The 22,784-nt window shown below is 39.2% G+C and overlaps 1 protein-coding gene across 1 annotated transcript in view; it reads right to left on the bottom strand.

Moving 5' to 3' along the window:
• Window positions 1-22,784, bottom strand: part of nav3 (neuron navigator 3) — a 125,730-nt gene that overhangs the window by 75,519 nt on the left and 27,427 nt on the right. The window contains 3 exon segments of the mRNA XM_043236579.1: window positions 2,607-2,679; window positions 11,573-11,625; window positions 12,210-12,327. Of these exon segments, the coding sequence (XP_043092514.1) occupies window positions 2,607-2,679; window positions 11,573-11,625; window positions 12,210-12,327 (244 nt within the window).

Here is a 22,784-nt window from a genome sequence, read left to right as displayed (position 1 = left end):
GGTGCCCCCTCTGACCCTGGGAGAAGTCTTTAAGGCCGACCCTGCTAACAAACTGCACCTTTTCCCCCGGATCCTCACAGCCAGTGAGATCAAAGCTCACTCTGTGCACAGGTCACGGTGTGCCCTGCACTTAAAAGCACTTAAAACCGGAGTCCTGCTGTGTGTTCTGATATCCTACACACTGTGAACAGAGAGTCATGGCCACTGCAGCAGGAAAAGGGATATTGGGAGTTTGCACCTATCATTATCGGGGGAAAGAAGGCTAGGATAACACTCAGCAGGAGTCATGAGCAAACTTTTATTGCACAGATATCCTTCCATAGTGTGGGAGGTTAGGTTTGATTTCAGTATCAACTTTGTCCCAAGTTTTTCTTAAAAATAATCGCATCTAAAATAAAATTATGTATGTATTTTTGCATTCGTATAACTGATATCATATATAACTATATTTCATATATAAACATAAAACTTTTCTTAAATAAATGCATGCATTTGTGTATTTTACAAATACATAATAAATACACACAGTGCACAAACATGTATTATATGAAAATAAATTGCAGCACTAAAAATTCTGATTAAAATATTACTTAATAATAATATTAAAAATAATAAACATGTTGTCTCACTTTTTATTTTTTTTTTTTGTTATTTATATATTTAAGCTTGAAAAAAAAGTAATTTCTTACTCGAGTTATTTAATTATAGCATATTTTATTTAAATAAATTCAAGAAACTTCAGGAGGAGTGAGATTTAATCTCTTCCAAATTTAATCATGCGATAAGTTCAAAAAGAAATCAATTCAAGAGTAAAGAGAAAATTCTATGTATGTGACATACTGTCTGTGGTTTAGACATTATTACTTTTATATTCCTTGGAAAACTCCTACACGCTCAGGCACATCAAACACAAAAAAACAACTTCTTTTATAAAGGTCTCGAGTCGGCATGCCTCATAAAAAACTAAACACAAGCGTATGCAAGCCTTCAAAACCTTAACTCTGAAACCTCAGCTAATTTAATTAAGATAGCTACTCGCAGCTTTAGGAAAGATGCTCAATAAACACACAAACACAGTCCTGTGGAAGGGAAGGTGCGTGTGATAAAAGCCTTAAGAAACCCAATACGCCGTATATTTATGGACCCTGTGCACTCGTGGTGCTGAATTTAGCGGGACAGTGAATACAGTATCCAAGCTGCTTTAGGTTAATGATATCATTCCACACTGCATTTAGTACACTTAAGCTCCTACTTATGCTAAAATAGAAGATCAAGGATCTTTGCGGTTTGTCGATGCAGCAGTTTTAAGAAACCTAAAACATTTTAAAAATGATCAGATTCAAATATCAACAGGTCTCTACGGACTCAAACACACGCCACTCGTGCAGCTATAATTATGTGATACTTAACGGTGCATGCATGGAATTAAATGGAAATGATAAAATAATGATTTTTTCCGCTTTGTTCTGAGATGTAAATGTGTGGTTATTAAAATATTTCCTCAGGTATTTCTGCTATAATTATGACAAGGCTTCTTGTTTCCCCCCCTCTTTTTTTAGCAACGGAAACTGGAAGTCTTAATATATTAAATTAATTAAACACTACTTAATAAAAACATGTTTCTGTAACATTTTTTGATTTTGATTCTCCATGTTTTCCATTTAAAACAAGGGTAACACTGCTGCTGCATTGAATAACTTTGTTAATAAAAATACAACTGGTCATTGTGCAGTGTTCATTTAGTGACAGCTATTTAGGATTAACATTTTCAAAATATATTTAGTGGTATATGTTTCCAATTCAATTGTACTTATTGAGTAGAATTAAAGAATCTAAAATTTGGAAAATAATGCATTACAATGTGCGTTATAAGTATTAATAAACAGCCAATGTGCTAGTAATATTCACACTAATAAGCAACTAGTTAATAATGACAATTGGCCCCAAAATTACATAATTACAAATTGTTCATAGCTTAAATCATTTTAGAGCATCCTGTTGCCCATGGTTTTTTTTTCTATAATATACCTAGATATGTCTTAAGCCCCTCCTTTTATGCAAATCTTTGGGATCTACCCATTTTATAATTTGGAATGCCAATTATGTTTCATATAATTGATTCAATTGTGGGATTTATTATTATTATTATTATTATTATTATTATTATTATTTTAGGTTCGCTTAATTAGCTGCTTATTAACATGCATATTACTAGAATATTAGCTGTTTATTAGTACTACTTAAACACATATTAAAGCCTTATTCTACTTTACCTAATTCTTCCACCCTAATCCTACCCAATAGCTAAACTAAACAACTACTTTACTAACTATTAACAAGCGTCAAATGATAAACTTATTGAGAGAAAAGGCGTAGTTACTAGTAAATAAGCATTCCCTGTTCTAAAGGGTTTACAAAAATGTAAACTAACCACACGATTTGATGTCATATTAATGTCCCTCCCCCTTCAATCCTTCAAAAACTGTTCAAACTGTTCATTTATTCTAATTATAAACAGTAATAATACTGACGTGAACTGCGCTAATGATAAGAATAGCAGGCCTATTCGTGTATACGAAGGCATTTAGCAGTTGCTATCAACTTACCTTCAGCAGAGAGCCCTTGAACACTGACTCCTCTGGCCCCTAAGAAATTCAGACAAGCCTCCACATTCTCAATCTGAAAGACGAAAACAAAGAGATCAGCCATACAGCAAACTTACCAGCTCATGGTTTTGTCAGTGAAGATGTGGACGGTGTGTGGTGTGAGCGGGCAGTGGTGTCAGAGAAGCGGCCATTGAACCTCACACACATTACTGTCAGCATTCAGAGTTCGACAAAGCCTTTGATGGAGCCTGCGATGGCTTCTTCAGAAGGCCGCCTTCAGTAATAGCGCATTTCAGCATGTCTGACAGCTCAACCGGTGGCTGACGCGAGCACGTCGACGTTGTGCGAGGACACATCCACTCTCTTATGCCCACAAAGGCTCTATTGTCGGGCGTCAGACAGGGTCATGACCCCTGGCTAACCTTTGCGGGTCGCACCCGGAGCGTGACACTGAGACGGCAGTGTGTCACACCTACACACACACGCTGACAGACAGACCGGCCGTGACGATGTGGTCCAATCGAGGGCTGTAATAATACAGCGCTGGGCTGAGAGCGTGGTAATATCCTGGCGCCTGCGCTCACGGGCACACAAAAGGGCTTTGGTCGCGTGATACGCATGGCTCGCATTTTCTGCGTTAGTGTAGGCCAGAGTGCTGGAGAAGTGGTACAGTAAGGTCAGTGCTGGTCAATGGGCCAGACCGCACTGTATTATTATGCGACAAACGCAATACTTTGTGGAATGCATTGTGCTGTGTGACAGAACCGAAGACAGTTGACTCAGCTCATACAGTACCCTGAAGGACTGCTACTGTGCACAGTTATTAATATTGTTTATTACACTGTCTCGCTCTAGCTACAATTTCCACAGTTTTAATGCTCTTCCAAAGTGTTTTGCAAAGCCCCGGCTATCCCTTCAGATGATGATCAGATGTGTAATATTAATAGAAAATATTCAGGTCAAGCTAGTTGGGGAACAATTCTCACTAAGACTCTTGCCTCAATAAACTCTTAATAAACGGTAGTCGTTAAGTATAGGTATGGGGTAGGAACCTAAAAATACGGTCATGCTTATTAATGCATTAATATGTGCTTTATAAACAGCAAATATGCTAGTAATATGAATGATGAACTGAATTGGTCCTTAAAATAGGGTGTCATTATTCATATCTAATACACACACACACACACACACACACACACACCATAAAATAATAGTGAAATTCATGATTGCTGTAATAATATGAATGCTAGCTTGTTTACTCCTAATGTGTCTTTCATTAAGCACATTCATATTACATTCCAGCATGCAGAGAAAACAGAATAACAGAACTGAATAAACTTATTCATACAGTGCATTCATTTTAAATATCTGATATAATGTATAAAGTCTTAGAGAAAAAAAAAAGTACATTAAGGTGACTGGAGTACTTGATTCTAATTGGTCAGCCACAGCTGTCTGTAGTTAAAGATAGCTAAGCTGTATAAATGATTGGCTTTATCATTAATTTCCTGTGTAGTTTTGCAAGCCATAATGTATTTAATGTATTTAAACTCAAGACAGCATTTATTTAATTCAATTGCATTATTTTCAGCTGGTAATTATATCAAAACACACCCTTTAGAATTGTTTATATATTTATTTGTGAGGCTAAAATTTCTATGAGGACTCAAAAAATGGTGTATATATCCACAGTTCATACAGGCACCACTAACTGCCATTATTTGCAAATAAATAAATAAATAAAAAGCTGCAGTGCCGCTGTGAGGGATGACTGGACTCAATTTAAGGTCGTTCTCACAGCTGTCCTAGTGCAGAAGCGATTTACAGTCTTTCACACAACTCCATCCATCCAGTATCCTCTGACCTCTGTGCCTCCCAGCGTCCAGCACTGAGCCAGAAAGATCCACACAGATCACATACAGTATTAACTCCCACACACGCACGCACTCTCGCAAACACACAGGATGCCGAATGAATGAGCAATTGTTAAGTTGATCCGTATCGACAGCATCTTGTTTCTTCTGACATCTGTCCCAACGGCAAGTAGCTGTTTTTCATATGACACATCCCACACACAGCCGCACACGCAAAGAGCCTAATGCGCCTTTAAACGTTTGATTATCTTCTCTCATAAACCTCTTTTAATGGCAACATGGTGCAGAACATGTGTGGTGCACCAGAGATGGGCTGTTTTTCATTGCAGTCTCATTAAGACGACGGCACCCGCGCACATGGGTACCCGACAGCATGTCCCGACCAAAAACTGATTCAGACATTCTCAACGAAAATCAAACGTACTAATGCGGTCGAACGCTAAACGCTGGTCTGGCATTTCAACCGCATCGTTTAACGCTTTTCTGGAGTGTTTACGATATATGATATCTGGTAATGTCTCAGCGACGGATTGAACATTCAACACTAAAAGCGCGAGCGGACATTCTTGATTGACAGACGTGTGCGAACAGACGTACAAATGGGGTTTACGTTCTAAAAGCGAGGAGATCATCAAGTTTGGTGTCTGTTACGGATATAATCCCCTAAGTAAGGATGGAAATTCCATCCACGTTTTAATAGCGGTCCCATCAACCCATCGTTCTGTTTATTTTTAGTCTGTCTCTCGGCCTACAGCGATGTACACAAACACAAACCGTGATTCTATACGCTAATGGCGAGCAGAGCTCTCAGCAGCTTTAGTTGCCGAACCGACGCTTGCCGAGCGGTTTTTCAAACCATGTGGGATTTTAACAACTCTCCGGGAAAGTCAGATCATCTGTTTTTCCGACATAAACTGACATTTTCCAGCACCAGATATGTCATTAAACAAAATTAGGGAGGAGAATGTTTTGATGAGGTATATTTTCACAAAATAATATTGAGAAATTTATAAGCGAGCAGTTTTGAGAGCTGACATGGATGCAAAAAGGATGGAAAATTACCATGAGTCCCTCAGTTGAAATGACAAAGACGAGCCGTTTAAGTTTGCTGTCGCCGCGAGCGGCAAACATCATAAATCTGATGGTGTTTAATCTATACAACACACTTATCAGAGCAAGGCTTTAAAGCAGAGTAAATGTTTGTACTCGGGTCCGGCTGTGCGGATCCAGATGCTGAGGGGCCCAGTTAGTTGCGCAGGGACTGGCTCCAAGCGTATCATATAACCGTAGGGTGAACGCTGGCTTTGGAAAGTGTTGCTGCTTCAACACTACCATGAAATACAAATGGTCTCAGGCCTCAATTATATGGCTTTCACTTAAAAACCACTCAGAGCCAAGAGAACAGATAAACGCTGTGTTTTCTCCAGCACTTTTGGTTTTACAGACAAACAGCTGCAGTCATTTTGCTCATTTCATTTCCTCTGATCGGAGTGAGGAACATAGCAAAAACAAAGTCTGTGCAGTAGGTTATTTTTAAATATTATAACTTTGCAATTTTGAATATATATATATATTATTTTATATTTATTTTATATATTTATTATTTTATCTAGTTATAGTTATAAATTTAGGATTATAGTTATAAATTTAGATAAAAGATAAAAAAAAAAAATTTTTTACTTACTATAAAGAGTGCTACTAAATTGCCATAAGGCATTATTAAAATTAAAAGTACAATGCAAGTATAAAAATATATAAATAAAAACACCTTGCTCTTCCGGACTTCTGTGCTAAATTAATAATAACTTTTAATTTTAAAACACAGATGCAACAAATAAGATCATAGCACATAATTTCTGCACTAATAGTGTTACAGTAATGCTTGGCAGGTCTCTCTGTTAGAGCCACCTCATTGCCAATTTTAGCATGCCATTCTATGTGCCCAGTGGGCACTGAGACAAACAACCGTAGCTGAGCCATTATGATGCCAGCCAATGACGACAGCCATTAAATTCCTGTGGCCTCCTCTGTCTAATTAGCAACTAAATGGATCAGGCTGCGGCCGCTGCCCTGCACAAGACTGGTGGAGGTACAGCATCAGCGGACGGCCTGCCTGCAACATGTGCTTTGAAGTAAACTAAACTATTAAAAAAAGATTTGACTCAAAGAATCAGATTATTTTAATCTATTGTGTTGACTCGAGAAGATGAAAAGATTTATAGTAATTAACGATTTGGAATATATCACACTTTTAGAATGCATTTTCATGCTTTTTTGAATCTTGAAAGCTTTGATTCACTTTCTTTGTAAATGCGTACATTGGAGTGACCAGCAAAGCCTTCATTTTTGTCTCTCCTTTTGATGGTCATACAGGTTTGAAGTAAATGTTGGCAATTTTCATTTTTGGATATACTTTCCTTTGAAGGCCATCATCTAAGTAAGGCTTGTGGATCTTTGAGTAATGTTTTGGGTGACAGATTTGCTCTCATAGTCACGTCACACATCTAGCCCTTCTATATTATCATCTGAAACCAAGAACCCTTGCTGTGGTTGTCCTCGTCACTGTCTGTTTTACAGGGTTGTTCTTTGTAGATTTCTTAAAAGAATCAGAGTTTCTCTGGGACTTCACAGACTCACTTCTATAGTTTTCCCTGTGTGGTATTATTAAGCTTCTTATTGTTGCAGAGCAGAATTTGAATGAACCGCAGAAAAGCATTCAAGTGAGATGTAATCAGAGGCTTAGACATTCTGATTTTCACTCTGGGAGACCGGATATTTGGAGCTCTATTAAAATGTCTGTCACATATGTTTGTCGACGATATAATGAAGGAACATTTCCTTCATTCGTCTGATTGTAAAAATGTCTTCGAATACATGATTACAACAGGACACGGAAATTAGATTTTGAAAACGTGTCAAATATGTCTGAGGAAGGAAAAAGACATCAGAACCCACCGACCTTAAGGTAATTTCTAAGAGGACTGAAATCCAGACAATTACCAGAATGATTCCCTGTCAAAAGTAAGGTTGAGGTTGAGACCCATCAATCCAAAAAAAGATCCTCCCACAGCAGAGGTCAAAGCACAATCACAGTCCAGTGAGAGTAAATATATCTGACAGGAAACAATCAGAACCATTTCTTACGTCTACAAGCCCAGGTGGAAAGGTCACTGCTAATGTCAAACAAATCTGCACGTCACAAATCAAATGTAAACGTCAAGTGTGTGGCGTTAAACATACGAAATCGCAGGGTGGAAAATATCTCAGAAATGTCTGCTTAACCCCTCTGAGAGAGCTCAGAAAGAGAAAAAAAAAGAAATGACTGATATGTAAGCTGACCACCACTTGCTAGATCAAAAAGTGTCATAGTAGAAGTGGAAAAACAGGGATAAAAGGGGAAAAGGTCTGCTAAAAAAGAGTGTGCTTACCGATTAAATGTAGATGTGTATTATTTAAAGGACACTTGTAAGTTATTTACTAAAAATCAAACTCAAACAAGTTCAAAATTCATCTTTTAATGATCAAACTCAAAAAACAAGCCAGTCATGTTTCTCGAGGAACTAACTCACGTATGAAATAGCTAAATCAACATCAAAAAACTGTTATTTATTTATTGATAAACTAGATCATTAACTAACTACACTATTTCAATAAAGTTCTGAAGTTTATTCTCTTCAGGAACTAACATGGAACTAAATAACCAGACCAACTCAATATTGACTCATCGTCACACTTCTTTGTGAACTAGCCCATTATGCAAATGAACTAAATCAACACCAAAAGCTTACCAGCAAACCAAATTGAATAAAGTTTGAAGCTTATTCTTGAGTAACTAACTTAATAACTGTGTAAATCTAACAACTTAAGTCCATCATGAGCCAACATGTTAACTAACCAAACAACCTAAATAATGGCTTCATTGATCCTGACGTCATGTGGACCAGCCAACTGATATCTAGAAAATAAACCAGCAGAGCTTTTTGTGCTCTCTAGCCAACAGGAATGCTGTATTAATCACATGAAGGTGAATGCGGTACGCCATCAGAGGGATAGACAAAGCAAGGAGCGTATCTCTCAGCTGTCAGGCTGTACGCTGCTAACAGATGGAGCCCAGATGATGCAGTCACTTTACAAGCCCTAACACACTTAACTGCACCAGTCCTCCCACACGACCTGGAGAGGTAGCCAATCATTCAGCATCTCCCGCATCAAACTTGCAGAAGACACTGGCGGCAACTGTACAAGTATTGCATATAGAAAGACTTGCGGTTACAACATGTACAGTTTACAATACCGAGGTGTATGTGGTGTATTCTGGGAAGTGCGGTCCAATTATGTGCCTGCACATCTGTAGTCTTTTGAAGTGCAATGTGGTTTATTAATGAACGTTTTAATTACACAGATTAGTATCCTGACGTTTTGTTTCAGTCGAATGGATTTTTACGGATTTCTTTGGATTTCTCTCTTTCTTTCTCTGAGCTGGAGGGTGTCTGGTTGTGTTCAAAGGCACTCTCTGCATGCTCAATTCCTGCGGTTTCCAGTTTTAGGGACGAGACAACACTGTCAGACCGAATTTGTCCTAACAATGCCTGATGAGAGAGGAAAGAGGTGCAAACAGGGATTTGATGAAGCTGCCGTCAGCCACGAAACAACCACTAAGAAACCAAGAGGCTCTTCAGTGACATCTTAATGTTAATACTAAATGAGATTACAAACTGCATATTGAATTGCCCAATTTTCCAATATGTCGCCTCTGATGATTTTTGAGAGGTCTATGTACAAAGGAATCTATGTACATGCCTCGGCGACATCTCCACATGTTGCAATCCCTGGATCTGCTAATCAAAACAGGCTTTTTGGATATGCTCACGTCCAGGGGAACTCCCATTCTGATGCATAACCTCCAGAAATAGCTGTCTCTCATTGACGAGGCCACAAATGGCAGTGAGGGCTCATTTGGTGGACCAACATGTTCGGAATGCCAGACTAATCAGAATACCAGCCTTGGGATCGTAGCCATTCCTTTTTGGAAAAGTGGGTCTTACCTTTTTAGCTTCTGGTGCAGTCGCGGTTCAAAAGACAAACGTTTCCATAAGGGTCAGTGAATGAACAGACAGCCTGTAGGCGGCGATTTATCTGCCTCTCCTCATGCCAGTTTAATTAAGCCCCAAGAGACCAATCAGATCAATGAGAGAGAGTTTATTACGCATGTAATTTAGCAACCATCTTCATTGCCTGGGAAAGCACCCAACAGTACACTCATTTAACTGAAGCTGAGTCACTTTTAACAGGTGCTTTTAACGGACGTGAGCAAGCATTTTCAGCTAATGCCAAAGTTGTAAATTTTCATTGGTTCGTAGCAGAAAGTGCATGGAGGGCTATCTAATCCTAATCGATAAGGAATTTCCTTTCTGAAGGATAGTTATAATTGATTATTCCTCTATGGCAGATTGCCGACTCCCTGAGCAATGAGGCTTGACGTGATTTACTGTTTAATATTAACTGCCACACAGTAACAAATACAGGAAACAGGGCACAATAGATTAGCTTCCTGACTTATTCCTGAAAACGTTAACCAGGCTGTGGCCAGGAAATTTCTTATCCTCTAATTTAACACACATAAATGACCCCATCCTACACAACACCCTCTAGAAATGACCATTAAACAAGCATGAATTTTAATGGTGAACCAGCAAAAAATGATGGTTAACCAGACCAGTTTTTCTGATTAAGCTTGTTTATGGGAGGTGGAGCTGGTTAAAGGACTAGTTCCAAACCGCTATTTTTATTTTTTTTTTTTTTTTTTGTGGAAAAGACAAATTTTTTAACTGTTTCAACTGTTTCTTTCCATTCAGATCAATTCAAATGGGTCAAGTTATTGACTTTCACTGCACGGACAAAGAAAAAAAAAATTCTTGGCTCAACTACTCCTATACTCTATTTAAGAATGTATACCAGAATCCTATTATCAACAACAAGTTTTTGCACATTAACCTGTTCCTAACAATCAAATACTGGCAAATAACTCAGCAATCACAGAGAAATCTCCCGCCAATCTGCAACGATGTGCTGATGTTTTGCTTGTGAAGCTTGGCTGCGATACAGCGCGTGTATGTCTAATTCCTCCATAACCTCAACTTCCCGTAAACAGTTTCTCATAAACAGACACACTTCCTCAGCGTAAAACCTCTACATACGTGTACACACTCATGCTGGCAGCAGGTGCAAGATCAATGGGCACTGAATGGAACAATGAAACCTCCTACGCCTCCTCTAAAATACTCACACACACACCACAGTTAGCCTTGAACCTAAGCTTTTACTAGGGTCTTTGTGCTCTTCCAATCTGACAAGCATACCTACATGGGAGTTGTTAGAAGAAGCCCACAGCAACTATCCCAGGATTCTCTGCTGTACTCATTGACATGCAGAGAGTTATAGCTCAGGACTCTGCCGGGCCATTCTACTGCAGAAAAGACCTGTGGGGCCACTAAAGCCTTTACTCTAGTACAGCTTAGCAAGAGTTTAATCACTGCTATGTGCTACAGTAGAAACGCAACATAAGCATATAAGACCTTACCTACACTGATAACAGCAAATAATCTTTATTTTGCAGGATCATCAGCAAAAACATCAGGAATCAGCAGACCAGAAGGAATAAAATAATAATGCGCTTTCTTGATTTTCTGACAGGTGCAATTTTATGAGAATGTTTTTTTCTAAATGACACAGTGACGTGATGTTTATAATATGCCACAGATAATAGCTATATAATACAGTTGTAAAAAAAAAACAACAACAAACAAACAAACAAATAAATAAACTAATTAATAACATTTTTTTTTATTTTAACTTGTTTCCTTAACTATTAGTTTTAATGTTAATTTAATTATTTTAATTTATATGTAGACACCATTATGTTTACAGCAATTTTTCTTTTTGATCAAAATATTTTTATCTGTAAGAATGATTTATAGCTGGTGTATATTTTTAAAAAAAAAAAACTAAAACATAGAAAAGAAACAATAATGTAGAGAACAGACATGACGCTGTTAATGTATTATATAATAACTAAAAAAAGACACTTACCATTTGAGAGTGACTCTTAGGGCAGCTGTTGATATCTTCCACCTTCTCATTAGCTGCAACAGAGATATATCTGGGTTAAACCTCTGCACTACCAAAACCTCTGGCCTTTCCATCCAAGTTTGCGTTTGCAGTTTGTGAGAGCTTGTGACTGAATGAGCATGTGTATGTTTGCAGTGTGGGAGAAAATGCTGAGAAAATGAACGGCTGTTAATTCATCAGCTGTTGGTTGCGAGTTTGTGACATAAGATCTGCCATTGTATGCTAGAGGTTCATCATAAAGTTTCAGGACAGCCCAGAGGAGGGGAAAATGGGATGGGGGAAAGAAAGAAGGAAAAATAAAAAAGACAGACTGACACACATGCACACAACGCACACCACTCTGGTGCTCACTAAAGTGAACACATGGGAGACACATGCTTTAATGGTGCTGAAATAGCATTCAATTCTCATGTTGCTGATTTTCTACGGCTTCTAATCCAGTTGAAAGTGAGCAGAATAACTTAAAGCTGAATCGCAGTTAAGTAGTTATGTTTTACACAAATAATTTTATCACTCAAATGAGCTGTGAAGATTTATTAGCTTGCACTGTGTGTATATGTGTGTGTGTGTGTGTGTGTGTGTGTGTGTGTGTCCTTACCTATTATCTGGATGATTTCTGCCAGCAGAACTCCATCGGGTATGTCCTGAGTCAGGTCCTTAATAAGCCTCGGACAGCCGGACTTGGCCAAATAATGGTTTGCCCAATCTGTGTAGATCTAAAGGGAATATGAGGGAAACATTCTGATGAGGAACGGAAGATGGATGAACAACAAAGGAAAAAGCCTCTAAACAGACGATATAGATTAATGACAACTTGTCAGCTTGTCAAGACCTGAGCAGATAAAATGTGTCTGTGGTTGGATTGACAAAAGGTTGAGTCATGTTGACCAGAGCAACTTAGTAAAAGAAGCCGGCTTGAGTATAAGGGTGATTTAATCAAAACTATCAATAAGGTCTTGTAAGCATTTGTAATGGATTACATGGATTTCCTATAGATTATTTTTACATGACATTGTGACACCACTGATCCATTTAATCAGATCTGGATTACATGGATAGCACCTACTTACAACAAATTAACTTTTCCAAAGGCTAATTCCTCTCTTAAGGATGTTGCTATTGCACATTGAGCTTTTAAACCATTGTTGAAGACTCTTAAATTGAGTCCTTGAGCAGCAGGTTTTTATATATACATACAAGTTTCAGAGCAGTACCAGAAGTGCAACAGCAGAAATGTTGAAAGAGCATGCAGGGAACACTAAATTAAGAAAGTCCTTATTTATTGCTTAATATGCAGGGTCTGTACGAACAAATGCAACCCCCTGGTGTCTCAGTAATATGTCTAAAAGATTCCTTGGATAGGTGTTCCTCAGGGGTCTGTTCTAGGGCCCCTTAAAAACTCATGTCACAAATCTTAGAGCTCTGCTCTTTCATTGTGATCTTAGGATTAGATCTTATTGCACACTAGGCAAACGGTTTTCCATTTCCCACTTAAGCGAGAGCACCCCAGCGGCAAGGGACACTCTCTGAGCTCACATCCTCTCACTAATAGAATTGCCTGTATGGAGCTTTGTCTGTAACATTTCCAGTCATTGTGTGAATTATACAAAAACTATTGGGGGGCTCAACTTTTTCAGCTCATCCAGACACCATGAATTTTACTTTTTATGTTTTGTCAAAGTACCAGCCAATTTTAAACCTTACAGAAAATGGTCAAACATCCTACTGTTGCTATAGCCATCAAAACTTTAGTTCTGGCTGTCTTAGACAGTTTCAGCCCTAATTAGGGTGAAGAGACCTCCCCAAACCCCCATAATCTACACCCTGCTTAATGTTCAAGTTAGGAATGACGTACTAAAATGTATTTAAAGTGGTGAATTTCATTTACACCCACGAATCCAGTAAAATTTCAAAGGAGTTTCCCTTTACATAGCTAGTTTCATTTTAGACCATAACGACTCATAAAATAATATATATATATATATATATATAGCCATACTCTCTCGCCACCTCAAACACAGTGACCAATTAAACACATTTATGCCTTCGCCAGGCAAAAGAAAGCATTCCGTTCGAAGATGCCACAGTTCAAAGATTTCGTCTGTTGTGGTTTCAGCATATGATGAGGACTCGTTAACAAGAACAGGGTGATGAAGAGCTCTTTAGTCATCCTCCCACTTAAACTCAACACAATACAAAAGAGAGCCAATAAAAGCCTCCGCTCACCACTCCAAACCACAGTCACCTCCAAGACTTGAGTAAACAAACAGTTACACTACCACACATGCCAACACCTCCAGTCACGGCAGAGAAAACAGCAAAAAATTTACACATTTTACAGCATCTAGAAAACAAGGTGAATTCAGCTCTGGTTTGGCTATTTTATTGATGTTCTGGTTCTTCCTGCGGCCCAGGATGCAGGAGGAATTTGTATTTCTGTGGCTTAATCTGAGCGAGTTGGTGAGGTAAACTGATGCAGTGGTTGAAAGGTCAGAAAACGAAGCGGAGTATAATACAGAGATTCTCTGCAGCACAACCTAGTTCCCCTTTTTCCTGCCTGATGGAGGGCTGAGAGAATTAGGGGTGCCGCAGTGCCACAGTTGTTCATGCACTTGAAGGGCAGAAAATGTCCATCTGGACCTTTGAAAAGAAGGGAAGAAAAATCACTCTGTCTTCCTCTTATTGCCTCTAGCACCCAGAGATCAACAAAGAAAGCAAGTGAGACATGGGAAGAGAAAGCAAGAGGAGAGAACAAAATGAGAGAGAGAGAGAGAGAGAGAGAGAGAGAGAGAGAGAGAGAGAGAGGGAGAGAGAGAGAGAGAGAGAGCAAAGAACAACAGGAAAAGCAAGAGACTAGTGCACACATTTTATTTTGTTAACCTAGTAGCAGCTACTGTTCGTGCTTTACTGTAGCCAGTATTTTCACACAGTAGGCTATATTTGTAACCCTGAGTTATAGTTCCAATTTGCATATTAATAGTTAATAACATCAACTAGATAAGTTCAGCAAACAGTGAGCAAACAGCCTGGATAAATGGGTTACATGGAGATGTTAGCCAATCACCTGGGCCATACGTGCCATATGACTAATGATCACTCGAAGACTAATGGCACCAGAAGAAAGCAAAGAGAATATGTCCATTTCATATTATTTCAAGTAAGACCACTCAACTATTTTTGAATGGCTCTCAACTGAATGTTTTGGTGAAGTTTGGGTAAGCTACCTAACCAGTATGGGTCAACTGGTCACCAGAAACGTGACACTTTAGAAATGGTAACACTTTAGTATAGGGACCATTTCTCACTATAGTTGCTTATTAGCATGCCAGTTATTAACATATTGGCTGTTTATTATTACTTATAAAGCACATATTCTGTATGACTCTATATCCAACCCAATACCTAAATTTGTCAAATACCTTACTAACTATGGATAAACATCAAATTAGGAGTTTATTGATGCAAAAGTCATAGCTAATGGTTTGTTAATAGCGAGAACTGAACCTATATTTTACACTATATACTCTCTTTGAGACTACAAAAGTTAAGCTTTATATAGTGTTAGAAACTGTGCTAATGTCTGTCAAAATTACGTATGTGAAACGCTGTTAAAAAGCTTATTTCTGTGCTGCCTGTTTTCAAACATGTTTCCCAATCACTCTCACCATTGGCTAGATAAACAACTACTCCCCAAATGCTATGTAGTTAATGTTGCCGTGCAGGGCCTGTTGGGATGCTAAACAAAGCAATGTTCTGAAAATACCACAGAGCCAATGCATTTTCACTTTTGAAGAAAAACTGGTTCACTAAAATTTGACTCTGCATATTAAGCTAGGATAAGAGAATGTATTTAATGTCAGAAAAATTACATGCTTCAGCTAAGATAAGTAAAAAAAATAAAAATATTAAAAATAAAAATTAAAAATAAAAATCTGACAGGTAGAGGACAAGGAGATTCTCATTAAAAAAAGGTTAAAGGAGTATCTCCGCAGTGGATACAGGTGAACCATTACCACAGTTATTTACTTTCTTAGGAACAGATTGGTTTATCTGAAAACCACCATTAACATTTTATCAGCCAAGACAACCAATGGTATACGAAGAGAAGCTCTGTTGCAAGCAAGCTGGCATCTCGAATGCACATGATAACCGGCAGCACACTGTAAATGCTTTAATCAATGCTGCCATTAACACTCAGGCACGAGGGAGGGTGAAACGGGCCGTTCTGCAGCTGTAAATAAGCGACTGTTATGGCAGAAGGAAACTGGTTGTAAAGCGGTCTTTCAATCCGATAGTTTCACGGAGGGAAGTACACCAAGCCAAGGTTAAACAGTTTCCCGTCCCGTTATTTTAGGGGATGAACTTGCTGGTGTTTCCCACTGTGAGACCGGCAGAAGCTCACATGAACAAAACACATCCCAAAGTCGGTCCCGATGCTACTTAGTCCACAGATGTGTGCCGAATCCCATCTAAACAGCATTAATCTGCGCCCAGTGACTTCACTCACAGCTATTTATCATGCGTCACTGTTTCTTTTCCTGCGACCCATTATATTCGATTCATCCCAACAGCTCTGACACTGTGGTTTTGTCTCTATTAATGAGCAAGCGCTTGTTTGGCTGATGCATCACTTCACTGTAAAACCCAACTATGCCACCCTCAGCGTTCACACAGCATTAAACGGACACGCACACACACACGCACACACACTCATACGGCCGTCATTCATGAGCGCTGCCTCCTCCCCTCGCGAGCAGGTTGCCAACGCACACATACATGCGTCCAGACACACACATCCATCAAACAAAAACACAGATCCCCTGGCTTTGTCTCTGACTCTAAGAAGCAGTTAACAGTCCCTGCTGTTTCAGCCTGCTAGAGTTAAGCTCAAGTGAAGTGTGTGTACCTCTTAAGAGTATCTGAGCCCAGGTTGTCCCCGTCCTCAGCGTCCCGCTGATAAACGGCAGCGTTCGGCTCTCTCTACAGTCTGCTCTCTATGCAGTGCCTATAACTGCGCAGGTACTGGAAGCCTGCAGTAACAACATTCGGGCAATAGGGGGAGTCAGCTGCTGAGAAAATCTGTCATGCATCAGCCAGAAGGGTCTGTGAGTTCATCGCCTTGCGGACTAATCCAAAGACCGTATTTGGGGTTTATTTGAATACTTTTAGATGAAGTTTAGATTACAAATCATTTGACTGGGAGGAGAAGGGATAGAATTGTGTTGTTAATAAAAAATGAGGCGCTTCATAAACATATGGAATATTTACCAGCGCTGAAACACTTGAGGGCTGTTGTGTAATGCTATAAATTGAGTTATATAGCACTGTACAGTACTGTAAACCCTTCTATATCTTAGTAGAGGAATTTACGATAATTGAAAACAATGTCGAGGCAAAGGAAAGAGGTAAATAAAGCAGGAATTTAAAATAGGTTCGCTCTTACAAATTTACTTCCCAAAGTTGATTTAGATTTGGTGCTCAGGAAACATTTTGTAACTTGAAAAATGTCTTTACAGTCACTCCTTATTTGAATTTATTACATCCTTAATAAATGTATTAATTTACTTAGTACTTCTAAAATAATAAAAGAGAGCATACAGAATGTGTCTGAAGCAAAAATAAGGGTTCAAAATTAAAGGGTTCAAAAAGCTCCATGGAAAAGCTGTTATACCCAAAAAGGTACAATGTTAAACCCTTATTTTTCTGTGTGAGAGAGACACCTTAAGGTAAAAGAATCATCTTGTGACACTGTAACTGAAAGTCGTACAAGACTTTGCTGAATCAGGGCTGAGGCGGCAGCAAGTGCAGCTCACCGGTGTTTACCCATAAAGCACCAGCCGTCAGTCTGCGCAATACCGAGTTTAATGCAGTTTCTCTGTTGATTTCATGGTAGTTTTCCATCCATACCGAGGCACAGCGTTCGGTCACATGAGCGAGAGCGCAGACGGCTGACATATGGCTGTGATTCTCTCATTTGGCTCGGGGGAGAGTGGAAGGGGATGGGGTCTAGGGTTTTATTGCATGTGTACGGTTGTGTATGTGTATTTCAAACATCACTCCCAGACGAGACCCTCAGCAGAGAAGGGCGAGAGTGTTTGTCGTTTCTGCAAGGACGAGACGCCACTGTGCGCTTTGACAGGAAGTGCAGGCAGTTGGGCTGTCAGTATTAGTTTCCTGTGTGTGCGCTGGCCCTTGGCTGCCCCTTGTCCCATTGAAAGATGTGCCTCCTAAATGCTCACAGACAGGACACCCACACAAACTCGAACCCAATGAGAGCATGACAAATGTCTCTTCCTCTCACCTGGCATGACATTATCATTGTTGACTTGGCATAGAGTTGACATTTGGAAATGCACTCCATGTTGAGACCTCGTACTTCAGGCAAACCCCGCCCCACTCTGTCAGACCACATTCTCATTGGCCCATTGATGAAATTTCAAACTCTCCCTCCTAATTGTATATCGGGATAAATACCAGCACGTAGGAATATAAGAGGTTTGCCATTTACCTGCTCTTGACAGAAGACCCACGCAAACGACAGCCAGATTCATTAAGTGACCTGAATGAATCAGTGTCAGTAGCTGCCAATGGAGTTAATTGTGTTTGTTTGAAGGCTGATCGTTCGTCAGAATCTTCATGGGCATTGCAAACAGACTCATTAAGTCTAGTTTCCCTCGAGAATCCCCACAGAGCAGCTAACATCCATACTAAAGCACACAGACGCAGAGAATTCCCAGCTCCACCATTCAGTAATTAAAGTATCTCCACAGAATATTCTCCAGAGTGATGAAAACCATAAAAATCAATGGATGATGATGGTGCGTGCGAAACAAGGTTGCATAACGGTAAAATGACCCTTTGACTTTCTCTCAATATTATAACTTTGGATATAATACTTTTTTGTGATCAACAGTTCAACATCTGAGCTGTGGCTTAGTAGTAAAGTTTCAAGTTTGAGATGAAAAAGGTTATCGGAATACTGCCTGCGTAGCAAAGATAAATAGTTCAAAATAGTGTTATGCAACATTGACACCCTGAGATATCTAGGCTACTGCATTAACTGGACACATCTGGAATATATCACCATGACAAACCATCTTTAAACAGTTCCTGGTTTTCCTCTTTCCAGTAAAAACATCATTATCTTGTCCAAGAGAGCCAGTAGCCCTTCATCTCACTTAACGTCCCCAATAATAGCACCTGTCAGCCCCATGGCCACTTCATTCAAGGTCCACAAACGATCAAAAAAACAGCCAAACTCTTCTACTTTGAGGACTATACGGAAAAAATTCCCTCTTTAAGTGGAAAATAATGCAACACGTTGTAAAAGCAAACACATTTGTAACCTTGCCACTTGTTAATGGCTGGAACTTCTGCCAAGTAACAAATAAAATACCGTTCCTCATATGCAAATGGCCTGTAGTTTGTCTATAAAACCTGAGGTGCGTCAGTTTCCCACACAAAACCTTTCAAGATCATATCTAGGCCATATTTCACCAAAAAATGAAATAAAATAAAAAATATTTTTAAGTGATGCATAAAATTTTTATCATTTATTAACTGTATTATTTGGATTGTATTGATAAATTAGACAAATGAATACAGTCATTTTAAAAAAGAATGCATTACAGTAATAAAAACACAATCAGATAAAAACAAAAACAAAATAAAATAACACTGACTTTAACAACTTTTCAAATATTTTTCTGAAGCCCAGAAAAGTGGGAAAGTTTTTCAATCTGTTACACAGACACATGCCAACAAAGCACTCTCGTTTGATGAGAGCTGGAACAGAGATATGAAGGACCTCACGGCAGGGGAGCCAGTGTCTTAAATTCTCTTCCAGTTGTCAATCAACAGAAGTGCAGAGAGTGAAAGCAAGAAGCAGGGACAGAAAGATACAGAGATTAAGAAAGCTAGAGACAGAACTGTGAGGGAAGAAAGTACATAAGCTATTTTCTTGAATTGACATTCAGGAGTTACAGGAAGCTTAAGGCATTTTACAAAGGCTCCCTGCATTTCTTGAATATAAACGGTGAAGGACATACTGTTCCTAGCCTCGGATGGAAAACTTTGGCAAAAATGGCAAGTTTTAATTGGATCAAATATGACTGGTTGGTTTTACGCAAACCTCAAAAGTGACAAAACTGTGGTAAAGAAAAAGTTGTCCATCAAATAGTCTTCCTAGTGGGTGGACCTTGACCAGAATAAACTGCAATGAGGGCTGTATGTACATCACAATTCATAAGTCTTCATGACAACTCTGACCTTAACCTCGATGGAGTTTGAGTGACAGCATCATCCAACCAATTACCTCAGAAATCATAATAAACACAGTGAGATGTTGTTTACTTTGACCTGATGTGGTCGCCGTACTGCAGAAAAGAGGGATCTCCGTCAGCCTGCTTCATTTCAAAACATGTCATTACTAAAACAGGCAGTGCTTCCAGAGAAATATTTGTCATCTAATTAGTAAGCACATTTCATTCAGCGGAAAGGAATAATGAGGGCTACACTAGAAAATGAAAGTATATCCAGTGGGATCTTGGGAGAAATAGAGCTTAACCATCTAAATCTTTAAATAATTCTGTTGTCTCAAGGTGAAATGTAGCACTGGGATGTGGCAACACTCAGTAACACTTTCTATGAAGCCTGTAGCCCATATATAATGCATTAAAGGTATTCATAATGCATTACGGTACACATTGTAATCGGGTTTATGTTGTCATGAATAATTGTAGCTGCAGTTAATACATTATAATACTTGTCTTTCCACATTCATCGAGTACGGTGCATTTTAACAATCGGCAAACTCAAAATGTGATGCTGACTGAGTTTTATAGTCAAATAATTAATGAAGTTTCTTATGTTTCAAAACTGCGAGTTTACGAGTATAAAGCGTATGATATAAATGAAAAGAGAGTGACTAGCACATTAGCACTGCATTTATATACACTTCATGAAAAGTGTTACTCAAAACTCCTTTAAATAACTGAGAATTTGGGGTGTGAGACATCGTAACTTGTTATTTAATCTGTATAAACACCCTATTTATCTTAATATATGTACCTTGGCCCGGGAAATTGCATTTTAGCGCTACTAGCTAGTACCGCTTGGTCTCTTAGCGACACAAAGCTATTCCTGTCTCTCCGTATGTCTCTATAATTAGCAGCAGACCTGTAAGAGCCACCTTCACTAAATAAATTACCCAGTTTAGAAAAGTAAATACCAAATGTGTAATTAGCTTCCATCAACTCCTTACCGAGCACAAGTTAGACTGCAACAAGTGACTGATGTGTGGGAGGATGGAGGTAGAGACATTAGCTGTGCTCCAAAACCTTAGGGAGCTGCCTACCTAGACAGCTTTTTCAGGCATCATAGAATATTAGAATTATGCTACCAATCAAAGGTTGGGATAAAAAAAAAAAATAGAAATATTTTTGTTACAAAACCCAATGATCTGTTTTGGAGGACATGTGATAACCTCCTGAAGCCGGACCTACTGCATACAGGCAACTCGTTAGTGTTTTGTATTCCATTATTGTTTTCTGACATCAAAAAGAGGTCAACAGGATACTGGAGAGTAGTTTTTCTCCGTATTTCCCAATCAAAGTTAATACTGGATGACTGTCAGATAAGTGGAGGTGGGGGTCCTGGTGAATCAGCGCACTTGTGTTTTTATATCAGTAGACTGACTTAACATCCCATAAGTGGATTTCAGTGAGGATGTATTGCATTTGGAAGAGCAGCGATTGCAGCACTGCAGCGAGTCAGTCTGCTTCCTCTGGGTAATTAGTCACACTTCCTGCTAGTGTTCAATTAAGTCTGGCCTCACACTCACCCGCAACCGAAAGGTGAGTCAAAGCCCGGGGAGAACCAGTGACACACACCAAAATAACTGCACACTCAATGATAGCATGAACCTGTGACCTTCACTATGCTGTATATATGAATGCCCACTATCTGCTTTTCATTTATTAGTTTTTTTTCCTCTTCCACACACACTCTTGCGGTTGAGTCGATTGTAGAAACACGGAAAGGTTACTGATTAGATTTAATGCCCAAGTACTTTCATAAATGAAGCTTTCCAAAAGTCAAAGTGCGCTGCCAGTTAACTTAACTGCATCCCATCTGCCCCGATATCATAAACCAATAACGTTTGGATGTGAGGAATTACGGGTAATGCAGCTACCATGTGTATTTCTGTACCGAAAACCCCCTGATTTTTAAATAACCATGATGCAAGACGGATGCCACATGATAAGTGTCAAACCCCGGGCTCATCTTTGGTTTTGACGTGGCATTAAACTAATATTTAATACAGATGGGGCTGGAATTTGCTGCAGTCTGACATTCCCGTCACATTGACGTAAGTTTAATTGGTTTTATAATCAATAATTATGTGGGCTGGTCAAGTCGAACACTTGACGCAACAACGTCCTCATGTTCCATGGATACAGAGAGTGGGATTATGGTTACTTTGAATTCAGGAGACACATTCTCTCTCTATGTAAATCAATCTGTGCAACCTTCACAAATGTGATTTAACTCGCTGGCTTTCTCTAATGGCTTTTTGATTTGCATCTTCACCCGGACTGCTTGGAGCCTGACTGTCTGCTTAGCGCCCCACTACCGGCAGCTCCCACTAGAGGGCACCGATTTCACTCAATACTGTGGCGTATCTATCCGAGGGGGGGGAGGAAGAGGAAAGCTTGGAATTTTACCCACACCAGAATCCAACAATCGGGAAACCAAAATATGCTGAGTCATTTTCATCCACTTATGAGTCATTTGAGAACGAAACCAAACGCAGAGAATAATGGCTACAATTTGATACAAAAGCCTTGCCGTATAGCAGCGCTGTATATCTCCGTGTTCCAAACCTTATGAACCAATAAAACAGGTTTTCATCACATCAGGCCGACAGCCTATCAGAGCTGTGGGGTCTGTCATCATTCTTACTGACAGCGAGAACGGGGTTGCTGAGTTTGGGTTTGCCCTGACCTCCACGTTTCACACACACACACACACACACACACACACACACACACACACACACACACACACACACACATACACAGAGAGAGACACTTTGTAATAGAGCAGTTCACTTTGTGGTTAAAGGTCTGTGGTTAAAGACCCAATGAAATCAAAATTAGTGGCTTTAAGTCCA

This window comes from Puntigrus tetrazona, chromosome 4 (assembly GCF_018831695.1).
Source record: "Puntigrus tetrazona isolate hp1 chromosome 4, ASM1883169v1, whole genome shotgun sequence".
Taxonomy (NCBI): domain Eukaryota; kingdom Metazoa; phylum Chordata; class Actinopteri; order Cypriniformes; family Cyprinidae; genus Puntigrus; species Puntigrus tetrazona.
The sequence above is the reverse complement of the archived record's forward strand: the minus strand, read 5'-3'. Positions and strand labels throughout refer to the sequence as shown.